Genomic DNA, 25066 nt, shown 5'->3' with positions numbered 1-25066 from the left:
AGAACCCAAATGCCACCTCTTAAGAATCCCAAGTAAATGGTACAGCACATGCCCCCTGCACACAATACCACGTAAGGAGTGGGAAAACATCTATGCTACCCCTCCAGCTCAGAAGGTAAAGAATCTGCCTGCCAGTGCAAGAGATCGGGCTTCAATTCCTGAGTCAGGAAGATCCCCTGGAGAAGGGAATGGCTACCCACTCCAGTATCCTTGCCTGGAGAATTCCATGGACAGAGGAGCCTGGCAAGCTACAGTCCATGAGATTGCAAAGAGTTTGGACATGACTGAGGGACCAACACACACACACATATACCCCTCCAGCTGGACCCATGACTCACTCCATATCAGAAACCAGCTTGGCCCCCATTGGGGAGCCAGTAAGCAAGGGAAGCTGTTGCTTGTTCTCGCTCCCTGCTGCTACAGGAGGGGCCCCGATAAAGTCTTGCCTGAATTTCTCGTCTGGCCTCTAGTCAATTTCTATTGATTAAGGAACCCAAGAACCTGGGGGGTAGGTAACATTTGTAACTTGCTCTTTTACTTTTTTCCATTCAGTACTGAATGAGTGCATGCTACATAACAAACGCTGTTCTAGGTGCTGGGAATATGTCAGTGAACAAAGAACCCTGCCCTCATGATGCTTACACTTGGGCAGGAGATGGAGAAAACAAACAATAAATATAATAGAAAAGTGATCCATGTGGTACATTACAAGGTGAGACGTGCCACTGGTAAAGGGAAACGTAGAGCACGGGGGACTTCAGGTGTGGGCCGGAGGGAAGCAGGCTGCACGTGAAATGGTAGAGCAGGGGGTGTGCAGAGCGGAGGGCTCCAGGGCCCTCTTTCCAACAACTGGACTTTACATATTCTAACAGTTCTTCCAAGTTGAATAATACACATCTGGTCTTTGGGAAATAGCAGTGCTCAAGGATAAAAAGGGGTAGGTACACTGAACTGAACTGAACTGAACTGAACACTGATATGAAAGCCCATTATTGCAAATATTACCTGAATCTGAACTCCCTGGATGTTTCATCTGAGTACTGCTGGCTAAAATGGAAGAATCTGAAGACCCCATGTTATCGGGCATATATTTTATTCAAACACAGGAATATCGTATCTTTCCTGTGTGCACAGCTTTCCTTCCTGTTATCTCTCTCTCTCCCCTGCTGTTCCCCCTGCTCTGCCTCCGTGGCCCTTGTTGGAACCTGCTGACTGCCAAAGAGTGACCTTCTGTCCCCTCCTGTGGCTGTGGCCCAGACGTCACCATCCCCACTCCCGCAACTGTGGTGTGACAGCCCACCCTCTCAGAGCTGTTTCCTCCTGGGAAAAGGACCAAAACTCAAGAGAAGGGTGAAGACTGATAGCTCTCTTGGTGCTCTCCCATTCAGGCAGCATGTCTGCTCTAACAGCTGCTTCGGGGCTGTATAAGCTGTTGGTTATTAGGATAGGTGTTTAGTTGGTGAGTTTAGGGGGTGACTGTGGAGGGAGAGGAAAATCTTGAGTGTGGTATCACTTCAATTGTTCCCCAATTGATCTGAAATTCTGGGCCAGGAGACCACCTACACTCTTTTTCACATTCCAGGAGTGAGAGCATGAATAAGGTGGGCAGGGAAGGAGAAAGAAGCCACTCAAGTGCCCTCGGTGGACTGGGCACAGGGGCTCCCAAATGTACTTGGTCTTGGAGGACTGGCCTCAGGGAACCCCGTCCCAAATCCTGCAGGTCTCACCGATCGTGTTAAAGGGTGTAATCATTCTTTTACACTTGCTGGGTTTAAACTTAAATACAAAGTATTCAAAATATCCTAGACATTCACTTTCTCTCTTCTTGGTCCTTATTTTTAATACCATTAGCTACTCTTAAATAATTGGCACTCAGATCATGGGTAATTATTCTACTATATATGTCTCTGGGAAAAAAAAAATTCTTTCTCAATACAGAGAAGGAAATCTCAGTGTTCCACCACTGTGCTGTCTGGCAGGAGTGGGTCTGCTGAGTGACCTCCCCCATCTGTACTCCCCGAGTCAGTGAGCTCAGCATCTGCCTCTCTGTCCACGTGCTGTCCCGGGCTGCCATCCAGAAGAGGCATGCAGATAAGTGGGGAGGACACACAGCATCACTGCAGCGAGAAGGTGGAGCCAGAGGCCGGGTTTTCATCTTGATGATGCTGTGTGAGTCTCTCTAGATACACCATATGCTTACTTTTTACGTCTTTTCATGAGGGGGGTATTTTTCTCCAACAGCAATGTAAGTAGGTGACCCAGAAAGCAAGGGTGGCACCTCATGTTTGGGAACTCCTGGCAGTGCCAGGCAGGAAACTCTCTACTATCGCATTTTTTGGTAGTGGCAAATTAATAAATAAAAAAAACAAAACAATCTGAAATGTCCATCACTAGAGGAAACATTGACTAGACTATGTTGTGCCCATCCCAGGGAATATCAGGCAAGTATAAGGAAACAAGGGTCAGACTTAGATCTACTGGCCCAGAGAGAAGACCTTAAACCTCAGTACTAAATGAAAAAAGCAAGCTGCTGAGTAATGGGTTCAGTTCAGTCAGTTCAGTTCAGTCGCTCAGTCGTGTCCGACTCTCTGCGACCCCATGAATCACAGCACGCCAGGCCTCCCTGTCCATCACCAACTCCCGGAGTTCACTCAAACTCATGTCCACAGAGTCGGTGATGCCATCCAGCCATCTCATTCTCTGTCGTCCCCTTCTCCTCCCGCCCTCAACCTTTCCCAGCATCAGAGTACAGTTCGGTAAAAATTTCTGTAAAAAGCAGGAAAAAGTTTATATATGTGTACACATTTGTAAGCTTTGGTTTGGAATATTCAAAGGCACCAAAAGCTACATACAACATGGTTCACACTAGTTACTCTGGGGATTTGAGTGGATTGGAGAGAGATTAATTTTTTATTTTACTAAATGTTTATATTATTTGAGTCATTACAGCAACTGTTATTTTGTAACTGAAAAGAAGTCCAATAAAATTAATTCAGTTACATGAAAAAGTTACAAAATTAAGCTGAAATAACAACTGTGCCAAATAAATTGAAACCAAAATCACTTAGAAATAAAAGGAAAAAATATGAAAATACTTGTCCCTTTAGTTGCTTTTTAAGGCAATAACAGCCCTAAAATTTTCCATAAAGTAACCAGAAAAACAAAAACTCTCTTTTTTATTGGGCTATTACTCCTCAGTGATTCTACTTAATAGGAAAGAATGCAGACAAGTAGTTTTGAATTTGCCTAAAAAAATCCCATGGACAGAGGAGCCTGGTAGGCTCCAGTCCAAGGGGTCGTGAAGAGTCGGATACGACTAAGTGACTTCACTTTCACTTTTCCCTTTCATGCACTGGAGGAGGAAATGGCAACCCACTCCAGTGTTCTTGCCTGGAGAATCCCAGGGATGGGGGAGCCTGGTGGGCTTCCATCTATGGGGTTTCACAGAGTCGGACACGACTGACGTGACTTAGCAGCAGCAGCAGCAGACATATTTAGTTCATAATAATTAGTTTTTATTTGTAACCTTGAATAATATAATTGTTTAGAAACATTGTATTTTACTATTTTAAAAATTCTTTATTTTTTAAAATCCTCAGCCTTTAATGACCCACAGGCTGAGGATCAGTGCAGGAGGCCATTCTTCCTCTGGGGCAAAGACAAGCGATATCTCTTAGTTTCTTTCATCCTAATTCTGCTTATGTCCAGCTATTTATAGACCAGGGAGGAAAGGAACAAGATGGCGGAGGAACAGGACGGCGAGACCACTCTCACCCCCAAAAATTCATCAAAAGAACACTTGAACACGGAGTAAAGTCCATAAAACAACTTCTGAATGCTGGCAGAGGACATCAGGCACCCAGAAAAGCAGCCCATTGTCTTCGAAAGGAGGTAGGAAAAAACATAAAAGATAAAAAGAGAGGCAAAAGAAGTAAGGACGGAGCTCCGTCCCGGGAAGGGAGGCTTTAAAAAGAGAGAAGTTTCCAAACACCAGGAAACACTCTCACTGGCGAATCTGTGGCGAGCCTTGGAATCTCAGAGGGCCACATAAACCTCTTTTTTTTTTTAAGATTTTTTTAAAACCCACAGATTACCTGCCAAACGGTAACTCCCAGCGGAGAAGCAGACGCCTGCATACTCCATTAGCAAGCGGGGGCTGGGCAGGGAGGAGCCGGCTGAACTGCTTAGAGAGAGGACTGGGCTTGAATGCCACGAGAACAATTTGAGAGAACTGGGGATAGCAAAGCAGACTAGGGTAGCTTCCCCACAAAAAGGCAGAAAGCTCTAACCTAAGACTTGGCCAGCCCCGCTCACAGAATAAAGGACTGAGCAGAGCGAGCTGGCTGGGGTCGGCCCATCCCCCATCCCCCACCGAGACAGGCAGGGAGGGCAGCCAGAGCTGGAGGGGGCAACTGCGGCCCCAGAAAGGCATCTGATACAAACTGCAGGCAGGCTTGTTGCTAATCAGGACTTCTTGGGCTCGGGCCGGTCAATATCCCCCTGAGAAGGTGCGCCGGTTGTACACCCAGAAAACTGAGTGGCGGGGACTGGGGAGGCGATAAGTTGCAGAGACCGCGTTTACCAAACACCTGGTCCCCTGAGCTGCTCGGACCGGGGAAGGCACAAAACGCAGGCCCAACCAAGTCTGCGCCTTTGTGGAGTACCTGAGAACCTGAACTTGAGCCGCTCAGACCTGGGAAGTACATACAACCCAACGCCAGCCTCAGACAGTTCCCAGCAGAGCAACCTAGAGCCTGTGCAGTGTAGACTGGGACAGCACACGCGCTGCAAGCAGGGGCAAACCTAGTGTGGCTGAGACGCTGCGAGCACTCCCCACAGACGCCAGAGATATTCGTCTGCAGTGTTCCTCCCTTCCCAGAACAGGACTGAACAACTGAGCCTTAAAAAGTGTCCACCCACCCCCTAGTATCAGGGCGGAAATTAGACACTGAAGAGACCAGCAAACAGAAGCTAAAACAGAGGGAACCACCTTGGAAATGACAGATAGAGTAGTCTAGAGGCTACTCCAAGAATAAGACCAAAAACCAGAGGCAAGAGGCTTAAGCCCGAATCCTGAGAACACCAGAGAACTCCTGACTCCAGGGAACATTAATTGATAGAAGCTCATCAAACATCTCCATACCTGCACTAAAACCAAGCACCACCCAAGGGTCAACAAGTTCCAGAGCAAGACATACCACGCAAATTCTCCAGCAACACAGGAAAATAGCCCTGAGCTTCAATATACAGGCTGTCCAAAGTCACTCCAAACCCACTGACATCTCATAACTCATTACTGGACACTTCACTGCACTCCAGAGAGAAGAAATCCAGCTCCACCCACCAGAACACCGACACAAACTTCCATAACCAGGGAACCTTGATAAGTCACCTGTCCAACCCCACACACAGCGAGGAAATTACATAATAAAGAGAACTCCACAAACTGCAAGAAGAGGGAAAGGCCACCCCAAGCACAGAAATATAAGCAAGATGAAGAGGCAGAGAAATACCCAGCAAATAAAGGAACAAGATAAATGCCCACCAACACAAACAAAAGAGGAAGATATAGGGAATCTACCTGATAAAGAATTTCGAATTTTGGTGGTGAAAATGATTCAAAATCTTGAAAGCAAAATGGAGTTACAGATAAATAACCTGGAGAAAAGGATTGAGAAGATGGAAGAAAGGTTTAATAAGGACTTAGAGGAAATAAAAAAAGAGTCAGTATACAATGAATAATGAAATAGATGAGATCTGAAACACTCTGGAGGGAACAAACAGTAGAATAACAGAGGCAGAAGACAGGATAAGCGAGCTAGAAGATAGAATTGTAGAAACAAATGAAACAGAGAGGAAAAAAGAAAAACAAATTAAAAGAAATGAGAACAATATTAGAGACCTCTGGGACAATGTTAAATGCTCCAACATTCCAATCATAGGAATCCCAGAAGAAGACCAAAAGAAAGACCATGAGAGAATATTTGAGGAGATAATAGTTGAAAACTTCCCTAAAATGGGGAAAGAAATATTCACCCAAGTCCAAGAAACCCAGAGAGTCCCCAACAGGATAAACCCAAGGCGAAATACTCCAAGACACATATTAATCAAATTAACAAAGATCAAACACAAAGAACAAATATTAAAAGCAGCAAGGGAAAAGCAGCAAATAACACACAAGGGGATTCCCATAAGGATAACAGCTGATCTTTCAACAGAAACTCTTCAGGCCAGGAGGGAATGGCAAGACATACTTAAAGTGATGAAAGAAAATAACCTACAGCCCAGACTACTGTACCCAGCAAGGATCTCATTCAAATATGAAGGAGAAATCAAAAGCTTTACAGACAAGCAAAAGCTGAGAGAATTCAGCATCACCAAACCAGCTCTCCAACAAATGCTAAAGGATCTTTTCTAGACAGGAAACACAGAAAGGGTGTATAAACTCGAACCCAAAGCAATAAATAAAATGGCTACGGGATCGTACTTATCAATAATTACCTTAAACGTAAATGGGTTGAATGCCCCAACCAAAAGACAAAGGCTGGCTGAATGGATACAAAAACAAGACCCCCATATATGTTGTCTGCAAGAGACCCACCTCAAAACGAGGGACATATACAGACTGAAAGTGAAGGGTTGGAAAAATATTCCACGCAAATAGAGACCAAAAGAAAGCAGGAGTAGCAATACTCATATCAGATAAAATAGACTTTAAAACAAAGGCTGTGAAAAGAGACAAAGAAGGAAACTACATAATGATCAAAGGATCAATCCAAGATGAAGATATAAGAATTATAAATATTTATGCACCCAACATAGGAGCACCGCAATATGTAAGACAATTACTAACAAGTATGAAAGGGGAAATTAACAACAATGAAATAACAGTGGGAGATTTTAATACCCCACTTACATCTATGGATAGATCAACTAAACAGAAAATTAACAAGGAAACACAAACTTTAAATGATACAATAGACCAGTTAGACCTAATAGATATCTATAGGACATTTCACCCCCAAACAATGAATTTCACCTTTTTCTCAAGCGCACACGGAACATTTTCCAGGATAGATCACATCCTGGGCCATAAATCTAGCCTTGGTAAATTCAAAAAAATTGAAATCATTCCAAGCATCTTTTCTGACCACAATGCAGTAAGATTAAATCTCAATTACGGGAGAAAAACTACTAAAAATGCCAACATATGGAGACTGAACAACACGCTGCTGAATAATGAACAAATCATAGAAGAAATCAAAAGAGAAATCAGAATATGCATAGAAATGAATGAAAATGAAAACACAACAACCCAAAACCTCTGGGACACTGTAAAAGCAGTGCTAAGGGGGAAGTTCATAGCAATACAGGCACACCTCAAGAAACAAGAAAAAAGTCAACTAAATCACCTAACTCTACATCTAAAGCAACTAGAAAAGGAAGAAATGAAGAATCCCAGGGTCAGTAGAAGGAAAGAAATCGTAAAAATTAGGGCAGAGATAAATGCAAAAGAAATAAAAGAGACCATAGCAAAAATCAACAAAGCCAAAAGCTGGTTCTTTGAGAAGGTAAATAAAATTGACAAACCACTAGCCAGACTCATCAAGAAACAAAGGGAGAAGAACCAAATCAATAAAATTAGAAATGAAAATGGAGAGATCACAACTGACAACACAGAAATACAAAGGATTATTAGAGAATACTATCAGCAATTATATGGCAATAAAATGAATAACCAAGGTCCGTCTAGTCAAGGCAATGGTTTTTCCCGTGGTCATGTAAGGATGTGAGAGTTGGACTGTGAAGAAAGCTGATTGCCGAAAAATCGATGCTTTTGAACTGTGGTGTTGGAGAAGACTCTTGAGAGTCCCTTATACTGCAAGGAGATCCAACCAGTCCATTCTAAAGGAGATCAATCCTGGATGTTCATTGGAGGGACTGATGCTAAAGCCGAAACTCCAATACTCTGGCCACCTCATGCGACGAGTTGACTCACTGGAAAAGACTCTGATGCTGGGAAAGGTTGGGGGCGGGAGGAAAAGGGGACGACGGAGAATGAAATGGCTGGATGGCATCACCGACTCTGTGGACATGAGTTTGAGTGAACTCTGGGAGTTGGTGATGGACAGGGAGGCCTGGCGTGCTGTGATTCATGGGGTCGCGGAGAGTCGGACACGACTGAGCGACTGAACTGAACTGAACTGAACTGAAAATGAATAACCTGGAAGAAATGGGCAAATTCCTAGAAAAGTACAACTTTCCAAAACTGAACCAGGAAGAAATAGAAAATCTGAACAAACCCATCAAAAGCACGGATATTGAAACTGTAATCAAAAATCTCCCAGCAAACAAAAGCCCAGGTCCAGACAGCTTCACAGCCGAATTCTACCAAAAATTTTGAGAAGAGCTAACACCTATTCTAGTCAAACTCTTCCAGAAAATAGCTGAGGAAGGGAAACTTCCAAACTCATTCTATGAGGCCACCATCACCCTAATCCCAAAACCTGGTAAAGACCCCACAAAAAAGAAAACTACAGGGACATTACTTTGCCAACCAAGGTCCGTCTAGTCAAGGCTATGGTTTTTCCCGTGGTCATGTATGGATGTGAGAGTTGGACTGTGAAGAAAGCTGATCGCCGAAGAATCGATGCTTTTGAACTGTGCTGTTGGAGAAGACTCTTGAGAGTCCCTTATACTGCAAGGAGATCCAACCAGTCCATTCTGGAGGAGATCAATCCTGGATGTTCATTGGAAGGACTGATGCTAAAGCTGAAACTGCAATACTTTGGCCACCTCATGCGACGAGTTGACTCACTGGAAAAGACTCTGATGCTGGGAAAGGTTGGGGGCGGGAGGAGAAGGGGACGACGGAGAATGAGATGGCTGGATGGCATCACTGACTCTGTGGACATGAGTTTGAGTGAACTCTGGGAGTTGGTGATGGACAGGGAGGCCTGGCATGCTGTGATTCATGGGGTCACGGAGAGTTGGACACGACTGAGCGACTGAACTGAACTGAACTGAACAGGCCAATATCACTGATGAACATAGATGCAAAAATCCTTAACAAAATTCTAGCAATCAGAATCCAACAACACATTAAGAAGATCATACATCATGACCAAGTGGGCTTTATCCCAGGAATGCAAGGATTCTTCAATATCCACAAATCAATCAACGTATTACACCACATTAACAAACTGAAAAATAAAAATCATATGATTATCTCAATAGATGCAGAGAAAGCCTTTGACAAAATCCAACATCCATTTATGATAAAAACCCTCCAGAAAGTGGGAATAGAAGGGACATACCTCAACATAATAAAAGCTATATATGACAAACCCACAGCAAACATTATCCTCAATGGTGAAAAACTGAAAGCATTTCCCCTAAAGTCAGGAACAAGACAAGGGTGCCCACTCTCACCACTACTATTCAACATAGTTCTGGAAGTTTTGGCCACAGCAATCAGAGCAGAAAAAGACATAAAAGGAATACAAATTGGAAAAGAAGAAGTAAAGCTTTCACTGTTTGCTGATGACATGATCCTCTACACAGAAAACCCTAGAGACTCTACCAGAAAACTACTAGAGCTAATCAATGATTACAGTAAAGTTGCAGGATATAAAATCAACACACAGAAATCCCTTGAATTCCTATACACTGATAATGAGAAAATAGAAAGAGCAATTAAGGAAACTATTCCATTCACTGTTGCAACGAAAAGAATTAAATACTTAGGAATATATCTACCTAAGGAAACAAAAGATTTGTACGTAGAAAACGATAAAACACTATTGAAAGTAATCAAAGAGGACACTAATAGATGGAGAAATATACCATGTTCATGGATTGGAAGAATAAATATTGTAAAAATGAGTACACTACCCAAAGTAATTTATACATTCAATGCAATCCCTATCAAGCTACCAACGATATTTTTCACAGAACTAGAACAAATAATCTCACAATTTGTACGGAAATACAAAAAACCTCCAATAGCCAAAGCAATCTTGAGGAAGAAAAATGGAACTGGGAGAATTAACCTGCCGGACTTCAGGCTCTACTACAAAGCCACAGTCATCAAGACAGTATGGTACTGGCATAAAGACAGAAATATAGATCAATGGAACAAAATAGAAAGCCCAGAGATAAATCCACGCACCTATGGACACCTTATCTTTGACAAAGGAGGCAAGAATATAAAATGGAGAAAAGACAGTCTCTTTAACAAGTGGTGCTGGGAAAACTGGTCAGCCACTTGTAAAAGAATGAAACTAGAGCACTTCCTAACACCATACACAAAAATAAACTCAAAATGGATTAGAGAGCTAAATGTAAGACCAGAAACTATAAAACTCCTAGAGGAGAACATAGGCAAAACACTCTCCAACATAAATCACAGCAGGATCCTCCATGACCCACCTCCCAGAATATTGGAAATAAAAGCAAAAATAAACAAATGGGACCTAATTAAAATCAAAAGCTTCTGCTCAGCAAAGGAAACTATAAGTAAGGTGAAAAGACAGCCTTCAGAATGGGAGAAAATAATAGCAAATGAAGCAACTGATAAAGGATTAATTTCCAAATTATACAAGCAGCTCCTGCAGCTCAATTCCAGAAAAATAAATGACCCAATCAAAAAATGGGCCAAAGAACTAAACAGACATTTCTCCAAAGAAGACATAAAGATGGCTAGCAAACACATGAAAAAATGCTCAACATCCCTCATAATCAGAGAGATGAAAATCAAAACCACAATGAGATACCATTTCACACCAGTCAGAATGGCTGCTATCCAAAAGTCTACATGCAATAAATGCTGGAGAGGGTGTGGAGAGAAGGGAACCCTCTTACACTGTTGGCGGGAATGCAAACTAGTACAGCCACTATGGAGAACAGTGTGGAGATTCCTCAAAAAACTTGAACTAGAACTGCCATATGATCCAGCAATCGCACTCCTGGGCATACACACCGAGGAAACCAGAATTGAAAGAGACACATGTACTCCAATGTTCATTGCAGCACTGTTTATAATAGCCAGGACATGGAAGCAACCTAGATGCCCACTGGCAGACGAATGGATAAGAAAGCTTTGGTACATATACACAATGGAGTATTATTCAGCCATTAAAAAGGATACATTTGATCAGTTCTAATGAGGTGGATGAAACTGGAGCCTATTATACAGAGTGAAGTAAGCCAGAAAGAAAAACACCAATACAATATACTAACGCATATATATAGAATTTAGAAAGATGCAAATGAGAACCCTGTATACGAGACAGCAAAAGAGACACAGATGTATAGAACAGTCTTTGGGACTCTGTGGGAGAGGGTGAGGGTGGGATGATTTGGGAGAATGGCATTAAAACACGTATGTTGTCATATGTGAAACGAATCACTAGTTCAGGGTCGATGCATGTTACAGGATGCTCGGGGCTGGCATGCGGGGATGACCCAGAGGGAGGATAAAGGGAGGAGAGAGGTGAGAGGGGGGTTCAGGAGGGGGAACTTATGTAAACCTGGGGCGAATTCATGTCAATGTATGGCAAAACCAACCAATATAATATTGTAAAATAATTTGCCTCCAATAAAAAATAAATTACTTAAAAAATAAATAAAGGCGTTCCCCCAACCTCCCCTGACTACCCAGTTCCCTCATAAAAGACAACCTTTGTTAGCATTTTTTACATGACTTCCAAAGACACAGCATATTTGCATGTAAGTATGTGTTTTAACACCAACAATAGCTAAAATACCATGAATACTATCTATACTTTGTATTTTTCACCTAATAATATCTTGGAGATTGGTCCATAGTAGGGGATAACAGGTGTCTGCCTCTTTTTTAGTTACTGCACAATATTCCATTGTATGGATGCATCAGAATTTATGTAAGTGGTCCACTGAGGATTATTTCCAATATTTCATAGTAGAAGGCCTTGATCTGGGGTGAAGAATAGACCCTTGAGGCTCTGGAAATTGTACTCCAATTGTGCATATATGTCAAAACAGTATTTTCAAAGTAGTAAAAGATTCATAGGCTAATCAGATTCTCTGAGTTCTGTGATCCAGAAAGGGTTAAGAACCTCGGGGTCATAATTTTCTCTATCAAAGACTGTTTCCTCGTGCTTCTACAGAAAAAATCACAACTGTCTGCAAAAGCATCTCCTAACCAAGTCTAAGGAAAGTCTGCGGTATCTTTCTCTACTGTTATTTGCAGAGTTTCCTCAGCCCTCCTTCCAGCCCCTCACACCATTGCCAGTTTATTCTACACCTGTGGCCAAACAAGCAGGCCCCTTTATACCTGTACCCGCATGGTCTTCATTACCGGCTTGAGAAAAACACTGATGATAATGTAGTTTTCTGCCCATTACCTGTCTCTAATAATATGCTTGTCATCATAATTGGTTTCACCATCCTTGGCTTGCTTTTCTGTCATTTTCCCCCCTTGAGTTCTGTTAATAGCAGAAATTGGCTGCTAAACTATTATTCTGGTCTGTGTAATGGGGCTGAGAGCAGAAGCATTCTGCTTTTTTGACAACTGGGTATGATTTGTAAAGGTGTGAAGAGGAACTGCTAATGCTTCTCAGCTCCATTACATTAACCTGGAAGGCATTCTAGCCAAGAAATGAATCCAATATTAAACGCCTATTTTATGAGTTTCCCCTTAATAATTTTTCTAATCCTTACAATGTTTTCATAGCTTCAGTATTTTCCGATCTCTGTTTCCTGAGATTAATATGGCAACCTCATTTTATGAAAACTACTTTATTGGATTTTCTTTCTTTTTGAGAGGAGAGAAAAAGAAGGAAAGGCATATTTGTGAGTTTCTTGCCTTTCTCCTGGGCTCCTCCCCCAGTTTCTGGCTAATGCCAGAATGATTAGGCAAGTTTTCACAAAGAGACCATAATCCTTTACTTACAAAGACAATATTATTAACATACCATCAAAAAGTCACAAAGCCTTACAGCATAGGGAATACAGTCGATAATATTGTAATAACTTTGTATGATGGCAGATGGTAACGAGACTTATGGTGATCATTTTGAAACACTGAATCACTAGGCTATGCACGTGGAACCAACATAATGTTGTAGATCAATTATACTTCAGTCTAAAAAATGTGCAGGGCTTCCCTGGTGGGCCAGTGGTTAAAAATCTGCCTTGCAATGCAGGGGAAACCAGTTTGATCCTTGGTCCAGGAAGAGCCCACATGGCAGCTAAGCCAGTGCGCCACAACTCGAGCCCGTGCGCCACACGGAGAGGAGCCACCACAATGAGAAGCTCCAAGAGCAGCTCCCAGCCACAACCAGGGAAAGCCGCATGCAGCAACGAAGACCCAGTGCAAACACAAAACACAGTTTCCCTCTCTAAGAGCCACAAAGCCCCAGTCACTAAACAAAAATCCCCCTACATTTTGAAGAATTCAGAGATAATCTTGAATGCCTCCGGAGGCCAATAAGCAAGGAAGCAACAAGGTCCGACAGATGCTCCAGAAACATCCCTTAGGTAAGCATGGTATGGTTGATGGTGGTTTGGAAGCAGAAGCAGAAGCTCAATTAGCAGGTCACGGCAGTTATCTGGATCTGAAGATTAGAAAACTGGGCCAGTTGCAGGAGGGATGGAAATGAGAGAAAGAACCACTCATAAGGTAAAACCAGCAGGACTTGGCAACTTATTGGATGTGAAGGGCAAGAAGAAAGACTAATAACCACCACTTAATGAGCACACACTATGTTTCAGACAATGTGATAGAGCTTTCCTGCATAATCATATTTAATACTCGCAATGCCTCACGAGGAGTATTATGATCATGTTCTATAGATGAGGAAACCAAGGCACTATGGGGTTAAGTAAATTGCCTCAGGTCCCACAGCAATTAAGTGGTGGACCCCAGCCTGCCTGACTCTAAATTCAAACAACTAGCCACTGTGCGTGACAGGTAGGGAGGGAGGCTCAAGCATGACCTATAGGACTCTTTAGGAAGGCTGCAGTGAAATGGAGAAACTAGGACAGGAACAGAATACAGGAAGGGGCGCAGGTTTAAAAAGAAGACAGAGGGACTCCCCTGCTGGCCCAGTGGTTAAGACTCGGCATTCCCAGTGCGGGGGGCGCAGATCCAAGCCCCGTTTGGGAAACTAAGCTCCGGCATGCCATATACGTAAATAAATAAAAATAAAAAGAAGACAGTGCTCAGTTCGGGATAACTCCACAAGTAAGAGCAATGGTTAAAGCAGTCGGGTAGGGCAAGCAAATTACACCTTTCAGTGAAAGGTGCCTCAATAATTAAACGTTGTACAGAAATCAAGAAACAGAAAAGGCTGAGCAGGAAACTCGACACTATGCTCATGTTGATGGATACTGTTGACCTTCCTTTTTGAAGATGCTGTAATTATCTGCTTGATGACACAGAATAAATTCTCAGCAATTATTAACCACGTTGCCATCAGCACAGCCTCTAGCAGCTTCAGAAGGTGGTGATACTTTGGCTTGTACTGTTCCCACCCCTTCACAGCTTGCTAGTGTTGGATCTAACCCTCTCTGTCCTACTCGGGACCCTGTTAACACCAAAAAGGTTTAAATAAAGAATGCTATAATGAAGACATGAAAAGTTTTTAATGTGTTGCCTGGTTTAAGGATTCATGAAAACGTTGATAGAGTAAAAAATTGCAACATGATAGAGTAAAAAATAAGCTAGACTTAGAATAAAAAGATGCAGCTTGAATTCTGCTTTGGAAAATTATTAGTTTTATGATACTGATTAAGTTATGTGTTTATCTCACTCAGTCTGATATTCTTCATATGTAAATGAACCACGATGCCTTGCCGAGGGTTACTGTGAGGATTAAATTCAATAATGTATGTCTGGGATCTAGCAGAGGGTTTGGAACACAGCAGAAACTCAATATATTCTAATGTTTTTCTTTTCACTTCTTATGGAAAAGAGGCATGCTACAGCCAGTTCCTACATTGTGTGCATGGTAAATATTTAATAAATATATGGTTGTTATTACATGAAATACATCTGTGCTCTGCAGAATTTGGTTTTGCATTACAGAGTTTATATCATTTTGATGCATCTTAAACATTTAGAAGATAACAACTAACCTTTTGAAAATAGTATTATGCTTATATGTTCATAAATTCTATCCAAATAAGTAAACAGCAGTAAATGGAATCTTATTGATGACAAGTAGAGCAGCTTGGTTTGGCAAATCAAAGATAAGCTTTACCATCACACTCTCCATCTGAACAGTGTGAGGAAAGAAAAAAAAAAAAGACTCTGCCTCTTGGGAAATCTAATTGTCCTAATTTTGGCAGGAAATTTACAACTGTTGTATATTATTTGCAAAACTTTAGCATTCCCAAGGGAAGGTGTTCTGTGAAGATTGTGGAACAACATCTTGCAACATATGGCTGGGTTTACTGCTCTTGCCAAAGTCCTCCACAGGGCAGGCCCCTCTCCCGGCACTCCCTCAGGGCTCAGTCAATCTGAGGAGCCCTTCTGGGGCATGACTTCCCATCTCTGAGAAGTTTCCCCTACATTCTCCTCCTGCTCCAATCTCCACTTGCCTGAGGAAGGAGCCAGCCTCTCGTCTAGTTGAGCCCCTGGTCCCAGTCGGCTTATTCCTGCCTTGATGACAGTACTCAGCACATGTGGAACTTCCCTGGTGGTCTAAGACTCCGAGCTCCCAATGCAGGGGGTCCTGATTCGATCCCTGGTCAGGGAACTAGATCCCACATGCTGCGACTAAAGGTCCCACGTGCCACAACTAAGATCTGGCGCCGCCAAATAAATACTTTAAAAACGCCACGCATCTCCCTCTTTGTCGCTATCTCCCCACCTCAGATTTTCCCTTCACTGATCCTTCCACCTAGCTCCTTGTTTCTTCACCTCACTCTTTCTGCCTGTGTGTAGAGACACACACACGCATGCATGTGCACACATGTGCATGTCCACACCTCAAGAACTCACGTGCTGGAAATGAAAACAGCAGGTGCCATTTCAAGAGAGCCCTCTGAGAAGTTTAGATTCCTCCCTACTTCTGGGTTTTACTCACCCAGAACCATGTCTGGATCAACAGAGTCCTCAGCCAGGTTCCCAGATGGTGCGGGTAAAACATCGTCGTCAAAACTGATGAGGTCGATGTCCCCCGGAGGCTTGCTCTGCTGAGCGGGAGCTGGAGGTCCCTCTCCCAGTGACCTGAAGGCTTTGGCTTGTGACGCCAGTGAGAGTCGGGGAGGCACAGTGACTGGTCTCAGCAAAGCCACGGAGCAGGGGGCGGTTTCTGAGGACACTGATTTCTTGGGCAGTAAAGGCCGAGGAGCGGGAGTCGGGGCTTTCTTCCCACTGTTGGGGTTCTCAGCCGTGGGCCCTCCACCCAGACTCTCATGGTTAATGCTCCGGATAAGGCCAGGATTTGGTTTCTTTGGCAATTCGGGTTTGGTGACAGGGCTGCTCCCTGCTTCCTTCGGCGGAGAGTGTGGGGTGGGGGCCCCCCTGAGTCTGCTTGCGGTCCAGGAGTCCCACTCTCCGGAGGCTCTGTTGGCTGTAGGTTTGGGAGCCACCGAGGGTTTCCCTGAGGAAACAGCAGGTCTTGGCGGGACTGTGCGGGGCACAATTTCTGGCTTCTTGGGCAGTCCCAAGCTTTCTGTATTTGTCTGACCCTCAAGCGCTTTGATCCTGGAAACGACAGTGTTGCGGCTCTGCTGTGTGTTCATCGTGTTCATCACGGCCTGACCCTCGCGGTGGCTGGTACCTTCCCACAGAGGTGGGGGCCGGCTCAGGGCTGCCTCCTCCTGCGCGGCTACCGGACTGCTCCGGGAATTCTGCTCTTTAACGTGAGAATCTCTGGCCACTGGTCTGAGGTTGCTTTTTGATCTTGGTTTTGGCACTGGACATCTTGGAGCACTGGAGTTTTGTGGACAATTCTGTTCTTCAGAAATATCAAAGACTATTAGAGGCCCCTCGTTTGTTGGAGGGTGCCTGGCTGAGACGGCTGGGGAAGGCTGGAGGGGTTTCAGAGGTGCCTGCAGGGCTGACAAGACCAAAATGAACAGAAGCTGCAATGTGACAATTTCAAAGAAAAAAGATACACAGATTTTAAAAATAAACACATAGAATAACAAGAGATTTTGGTTTCCTTCATTAGTAAAAAGTAATTCTAAAATCATGGGGGAAATGTTTATATTCAGTTTCCTGTAGGAGGGTTCTTCAGGTTGCATTTATTCATTATATAATATTTTAAAACATCATTAAATTCCTGATTCTCAGTAGATGTATCAATAAACCGTCTCTCTTGTCAAAATTCTAACAATTCTTGCTTTACTTTTCCAAGGTAACTTACTCTTATCTGTTACCCTAATATGATGCCCCCTTCTTTCTTTCTGCCATGTGGCATGTAGGATCTTGGGCTCCCAGACGGTGCAGTGGTTAAGAATCCACCTGCCAATGCAGGAGATGCAAAAGACTCGGGTTCGATCCCTGGGTTGGAAAGATTCCCTGGAGTAGGAAATGACTACCCACTCCAGTATTCTTGGCTGGAAAATTCCATGAACAGAGGAGCCTGGTGGGCTACAGTCCATGTGGTTACAAAGAGTCAGACGTGACTGAGTGACTGAGCACACACACACACACACACACGTATGCAGTATCTTAATTTCCCAACCAGGGATCAAACTCCACACCCCCTGCATTAGAATGCAAAGACTTAACCACTGGATCACCAGGGAAATCCCTACAAGGCTTTTAAAAAGCCTAAAAGGACAACAACTTTTAGCATCCTACCAAGTTTAAGTTGCTAAATATAACAGCTTTCTTAATGGAAATAAAGGGCATCAGCATGAGTTAAAAGGATGATGCTTTTGTGATATGAACTAGGATGAACCCTAGAGATTGGGGCTGCAGCTTGTGAGAATGATCTATTATAATAATCACAGCAAGCCCAAATAAAGCAAGCACACAGTGATCACATACCGACTGAAAATCGAGCTCAATGAATTATGCACAAATTGCAAACTATTTTAAAGGCTGGAGTCTACTGATTACTTCCTGAGAACTAGGTCGGAAGGAAGGAAGACAAATTACTTGCATTACTTTGAGGCAGATGGTTGTCTATTTCTTCTGAAAAGTCAGTCTGAGTTGCTGAAGTAATAGTGTGCCGTGGAGTGGCAGCAGCATTATTATTATTTGTAGTGTTAACTTGAACTTGGTTGATTTCTTTTATGACTTGTTCATAAGATGGTGGCAGCTGCAAAATGAAGAATGAAGATTTTAAACAGCTGTAGGTGATAGCCAAAGTTCTTATCCTTGAACTTCATTTAAAAATAACATGCAAAGAGGTAATGCGGTATTTACTCACCTCAGCAGGAACTAGCTCACTGGGCCTCCAAGGGCCTGCTGCAGAAGCCGGGGGAAATGGCAGTCCTGGTGGGTGGGCTCCTGGAAACCACGAGGTGGGCCTCAGCGGCTCAGCTGCCACAATGGTGATCTCTGGGCGCCTGGAAACAGACAGAAGCCTCAGTGAGGTTTTGTCTATTTGCAAGTGTTCAAAGATTTATGAAAATAACTATCAGCCAAGAAAGTGACATAAGGCCTGGCAGTCACAGAAATGACCTGTCTGGCCTGGGTTGTCTCTACCAGTCTACCCAGGCAGGCTTCGAAGGAGCAAATGACAGCCATCCTCCAAGACATTGGCCTCAGAGAGTTAGATACACCTTGAGCACACTTCACTCTGCCTTGGTTGATCAGAATTAAGAACCAAGACCCATACAACCTCGTTCTCCCGGGGCTCTGCTATCTAGCCTATGGTACAAACATAGGTGCATCGTAAGGTAGAAAGATGCACTGGTCAATGGAAATGTTTCGTTTCCTGTTATTACAAAGTACATACTCTGAAACAATACTACATAATTAGAAGAACAGCTTCTTCCTCCTCCCTCTACCTCTCCCTCAGTCAGAGTTATCTTTAAGTGTTTAGAGTTTGCACGTTCACTTCTAGACCCTGATGTGTGTTTCTGTGTTCCTGGTCAGTTTGTATATGAATGTGATTATTAATCTTCAGTCCTGAGGAGCCACAGTGATTTAGGTGTGGCTTCTTTCATTATTTTCTTAAGCTGATTCTCTGATCTCATGTTTAACCTTCAACCTGATTTCGTAACAAATACCAACTGCATGACTCTGAGCAAACTCATCAACCTCTCTTGAGCCTCACTTTTCTCATCTAACAAATAGGTGTGATGATGACCTGCTCTGCCTTTCTCTGGTACTCTATGGAAAATAAAAATAAAATGCACTGCCATTATCAATCGGAGAAGGCAATGGCAGCCCACTCCAGTACTCTTGCCTGGAAAATCCCATGGACGGAGGAGCCTGGTAGGCTGCAGTCCATGGGGTCGCGAAGAGTCGGACACGACTGAGCGACTTCACTTTCACTTTGCACTTTCATGCATTGGAGAAGGAAATGGCAACCCACTCCAGTGTTCTTGCCTGGAGAATCCCAGGGACAGGGGAGCCTGGTGGGCTGCGATCTATGGGGTCGCACAGAGTCAGACACAACTGAAGTGACTTAGCAGCAGCAGCAGCCATTATCAAAATTGTACACACACACACATTCTCATGTGTGTGAAACAGTGGAACCTGCCCATTGATTTTGTTTGAACTGTATTCCCTAAGAAACTCTGCTCACAGCTTTTAAAAATATAAATAATAAGAATTATTTATTAGGACAAATAACTGAAATAAGAACATATTTCAATGAGAAAAATGATTAAACAAAGTATCTGATCACTTCACAAATATTATTTAATCACAAAAGTCATATATTGGAAGAAATTGCATTGACAAAGGGAACTATAATTACCAGATCTAATTATGAAGAAAAGCTAGGTTCTGAGGTGTATGTACAGAATCTAACTACCTATCTTCATAATCTGGAAAGTACTATTCAAAGTTATTAATTGTTGCTGTCTTTACATAGGAGAGTGAATAAGCTGTGTTTTATTCTTTATATTTTTCTTAGTTTTCCAGTACTTTCTGTAATGAGCATGTATTAAGAGTTAGAAAAACTGTTTCACAAATTGCACTTAGCCTTTAGCCCTCTTAGATATAATGCTAAGTGTAGCACAATTAACTTTCACTTCCCTCTGTAGAATCCAAATGAGTTATTCCAATGTTTATATAGCTTTTATCTAAATAGATAGTGAGTTACTAGTTAATAAATGTTAACCACTATACATATTAGCCCTCATGCCCACCCTATGACGTATTTTAAAGGTGGGGATACATAAACTAAGAAAGGTTAAGGAGCTTGCCCGAGGTCACAGGGTGAGACAGCCAAGTCAGGATTTGAACTTGGTTAAAGTCCCTGCTCATTACTCTACACTATACTTTAAGAAATTTGAAAGCAGGGTCAATAAATCTATCTTTCTACTCATCTCTCTGTCCACCCTTCCATCCATCCTACCGTCGGTCCAACTATTGGTCCTTCCTTCTATCTGGACAGTGACTCACTCCTCCCTGCTCCAGTCATATAGCATTTTTATTCACTTGTTATCTACCTATCTTGCCTGACTTTTCCTTTCTTTATCTTTCCTTTATTCAGTTTTCTACCCTGTTATCAGTTCATTCATTCATGTGATATTTACTAAGTAACTATGAGGTACAAAGCATATCTTTGAAGAATTTACAGCATGCTTTCCATATAGCAATTGCTCAATAAACATTTTGAAACTGACTTCAGTAAATGATTACTGTCAAGAGAATATTTTCAGGCTTGTATTGCTTCTTTTCTCAAGAGAAACCTTCATCATTCAAACTTGTAGATTAATTTAGAAAATGTATTGATGAGGTAGAACACTGTAATATACTGTTTATGAGGAAAATATGCAATTTGTTAACTCATGATCCTTTTACTTCATAATTAGCAGAATATATGTCCTCTATTATAAATATAACCATACCTCCTATCTCGATGAAGCTCACTCTGAATAGAAGTCCGAGAAGCTACAAAAGAAACAATACTCTGATATAGTACAAAATTCATACGTTAAATAAAGGTTTAAACTTTTACAGGATACAGTTTTGGAAAAAGTTAGCTGATACTTGACATTAGATAGAACATACAAATTTTATCACCCATGAGTAGAAAAGCAAATCAAAACAATCTTCTCATATAGCATAAAGTTAATTATAGCTGTATATTTGAGTTGCATAAGAAAATACAGATTTCAAAAATATTCCAAAGCATGTCCTGTGGTTCTGAAAATAATTTGAAGAATGAACAAAGCAGACAGCTATTAAGTAGAAACTGCCTGGTAAGAGCGTTATGGTGACAGGAAATAACGATGGGCAGAAAAAATTTTTAAATATCTCTTCTAATCCATATGACTATGCTTTTGTGATATTTGTTCATAGGTCTATTGTAAAGTGAGTGGAAGTGGTCAAATTTCCAACTATTTTCTAATTTTTCTTGAGTTTTACAAGGTTTAAGTTGTTTTATTACTTAAATTAAGAGATACTACATGCAAAAAGTGTTCAAATCACTTTTATAAACATGTTTAGAGGCTACCGTTGTACATGCAGCACTAACTTGTCCCTTAAACCTCAAACTCCAAAAACTAGATGGACTACATTTTTCCAAATTTTATTTTAAAATTAAATTCTCTATTTGATTTGGAAAATGTCACACATGGGGTCACTATTACACACACATGTGTAACAGAGAACAGTATTCCTATTTTAAGAAGCACATTTAAAAGATACCTTAAAAAAATCAAATAGTATATGGTAAAAAAATTTGTGGACAAAGAGGGATTTGTTTCAAATATCAACTATTTCTACTTCCTATGTCTCTCTGATACTCTTACTTTTTCAGTTCTTTTGATTTAAACAGGTTGAAGGTATGAATCTTTCCTCCTCCTGTTAAGTTCTGGTTCTCTCTGATCCAGGAGGCTGCCCAAGCTGGGAAGGCAAGGGTAGAGATGGGAGAGGGGATGAAATTTAGGCTGGGACTTGAGCTGGGACAGCGGATCCTACATGGAGTTAGCAAAGCAAACCTAACACCTGAAACCAAAACCCTTGGATCTCGAGTTAGAGGATGTTCTGACCTCCTATCATCAACCGGTGTGACATGTCTATCAAGAGTTAAACCAAGTTGAGGTATACTTGAGTTATACTTGAGTATAAACCAAGTTGAGGTATACTTGAGTGAGGTATAACCAGAGTTAAACCAAGTTGAGGTATACTACTGGAAAAAGAGTACAGAAAGGCTGAAGCTCTGAGCAGCAGGTCTGATTTGTAAGAATGGTTTCATTAAGTCAGAGGCTCACCAAGTAAGCTACAATCACATCACCACAATCACTAAAGCCAGAATCAGCAGACACAGCACTTTTAAAAGACATCATGTTATTTATCATCACAAACATACCTCTTCCACGGGGCATTTTTGCTGTGTACTATTCATGAATGCTAAAGGAAAAAAAGAAGGGGTTACAGAAGAAGAAAGGGAGGAAAAAGAGTGAACCCAGTTGCCTAAGCTCTAAAGGGAATTCAGCAGCAAAACTGTCTTGCCATGCCACTGTTTCTCCCCCTCTGCATTTCGAGAAAAAGGAAAAGTTGATGAACCATAGTTTCAGAGACTAAAGAATTATGTTGCAAGCAGAATATCCACACACATAACCACAGCAGGGGAAAAAAATCTTCCTACAGCTTTTAGCAAAAAAAAAAAAAAGAATCATTTTATAAAATCAATTTGCTACTTCAACAGGGATCAATTGTAAAGTATGAATAATATGTAAAAGGTAATTCAGTAGTCAATTTACATCTTTCACATCGGTGGCTTTTCACTTGACTCTGCCCCTTCACACCAGCGGCTGTTAGTAACGGGCCCCCATCCCTGGAGAGCAGACTGGAACTCCCGCACTGATGGAGCAGGATGAGGGGACGAAGACCCCCTCATCGTACTTACAGGCCTCCTCCACAGTCTTGCAGAATCACTCCTCTCCCCTCTCCTGCTCTGAATTTTCCCCTCACACTCCCTCATCTTTGAAATCTCTGTTCTCTCCTGACCCTTATAGGATGACTGGCACTTTGTGTCAGTGAACAAGTGTAGTAGCTAGAAACACTTGAGATCTTCATGGCAGATTTTCACGTAGTGCCTCACAATCTTCCTGCTAATTTCTCAGCTATCTGCTTAGATATTTCCCCAGATTATTCTCATTTCCCCAGATTAAACAGATTTGATCTGGTTGTTGCCAGCAAAATCAAATTTGCCACCATGGCCCACACAGACCAACATGCTTCTTTTAACCTCTGCCACAAACTTCCAGTTTTCCGTGCATTTTGGATTAAGACCACAGAACAAAGGCAAGATTTCCTTAGAGAAATGTCTATTGTTTCATAGAATTATTCACAAACTTTTCAGTTCATATGGCTAAATTCTTAGTACAAAGGAAATTCATATCCAGTTATTTCTAAAAGATTGAGATCTGGATTTGCAATATTAGTGCTAATAAAGAACTTTCCTAAATTCCAACAGGGTCATAAATCTGGACAGATCCTTAATGACCATCCTTCTCCAACCTCACAGATGAGGAGAATGACCAATTAAACTCCTTGTGGAGCCAGGAGAGCTGGATGCTAGCCCTCATGCTAAATAATTCAAAATTATCAACTAAATGATAGGCAGGAGAAATAAACAAATAGAAGGATTATTGTATTACAAGCATCTTTGCTATAGTATTACCTTACCAATAAAAATCACAATAATAAAAATACTAACTACATTTGCTTCAGACAGAGTATAAACTGGAGGCATTTGACACGATAACAGGAATACCACTGGAGTGGAAAGCTCAAAATGGCCTTGAAGTCTCGGTTCACATCTCTGACCTATCTCATGAAGCCATTTAATCTCCTAGACTCAGTATCCCTACCATCTGAAAAATGGGGTTAACACCTACCATGCTGGCCGATATTTTATAATGTAAATGAACAGTTCCTGACTCATAGTAAGCAATAAATATTAGCTAAGTCTGTGACTTTCCAAGAATAACTTCCTCTTAAAAAGTTAATGAAAGAAAGAACATGAATTTCTACATGTATACACGTAGAACACATTCAAGAACTCTGCCCAAAATATTTAGTGTTCACAAGAATGAACACAAAAAGAAGAATCTCAAGACTTGACTGGATCCAGAATCATCATGAAAGAATTTAAAATACAATCAGTTAAGGAATATTGCTTTCAAAATGTGATAAAGTCTTTTCCTTGTCAAGAATAGATGACTAAGTCTGGGATAGGAAAGCAAAGATTCTATTGGGTTGGGTAAGACAAAATTTCCATTTCATGGATCACAGCCTTGACATAGTTAAGGGGCTTGTATAACACAATGAAGCTATGAGCCATGCTACCGTGCAGGGCCTTCCAACACGGATGAGTCACAGTGAAGAGATCTGACAAAATGTGGTCCACCAGAGGAGGGAACGGCAAACTACTGCAGGAAAGAAAGCACACATGGTCTGGATGACTTTGATTTGCTCAGCGTATAAAATGAAGAAAATAATACCTACTTTATTAGGGTTGTTTTAAGGATACCCTTCATAGGTCACTCCCTTATCGTTGTGAAGGGGTGTAACTCCATGTAGCTATGAGCCATGCCATGCAGATGGATCATAGTGGAGAGTTCTGACTAAACACGACCCAGTGGAGGGGGAATGGCCAACCACTCCAGTATTCTTGCCTGGAGAATCCCACAGACAGTATGAAAAGGCAAAAAGATATGACACCAGGATAAGCTCCGCAAGTCAGAAGGCCTCCAATATGCTACTAGGGAAGAGCAGAGGGCAGTTACTAATAGCTCCAGTAAGAATGAAGCAGCTGGGCCAGAGCAGAAATGACATTCAATTGTGGCTGGTGGTAAAAGTAAAGTCTGAAGCTGTTAAGAACAATATTGCATAGGAATCTGGAATGGTAGGTCCACAAATCAAGGTAAATTGGACGTGGTCAAGCAGGAAATGACACCTTAAGAATCTGTGAACTAAAATGGATGGGAA

General features: G+C 42.0%; 1 protein-coding gene across 5 annotated transcripts in view; it reads right to left on the bottom strand.

Moving 5' to 3' along the window:
- SH3D19 (SH3 domain containing 19) overlaps positions 1-25066 on the bottom strand; it is a 210245-nt gene that overhangs the window by 39135 nt on the left and 146044 nt on the right. For 3 of the 5 annotated variants that reach the window (XM_055405617.2, XM_055405618.2, XM_055405616.2), the window contains exons 4-8: positions 22440-22480; positions 20974-21016; positions 18375-18513; positions 18101-18263; positions 16074-17051 (exon numbers count right to left, since the gene is read on the bottom strand). In XM_055405617.2, coding sequence (XP_055261592.2) covers positions 16074-17051; positions 18101-18263; positions 18375-18513; positions 20974-21016; positions 22440-22455 — 1339 coding nt within the window. In that variant the 5' untranslated portion in view covers positions 22456-22480. The remainder of the gene's footprint in view (positions 1-16073; positions 17052-18100; positions 18264-18374; positions 18514-20973; positions 21017-22439; positions 22481-25066) is intronic. The other 2 variants (XM_055405619.2, XM_055405613.2) reach the window with 2 other exon arrangements.

Source organism: Moschus berezovskii, chromosome 19, assembly GCF_049115385.1.
Source record: "Moschus berezovskii isolate FMDL1 chromosome 19, NW_MosBer_1.0, whole genome shotgun sequence".
Lineage (NCBI taxonomy): Eukaryota > Metazoa > Chordata > Mammalia > Artiodactyla > Moschidae > Moschus > Moschus berezovskii.
This window is presented reverse-complemented; position numbering and strand designations above follow the sequence as displayed.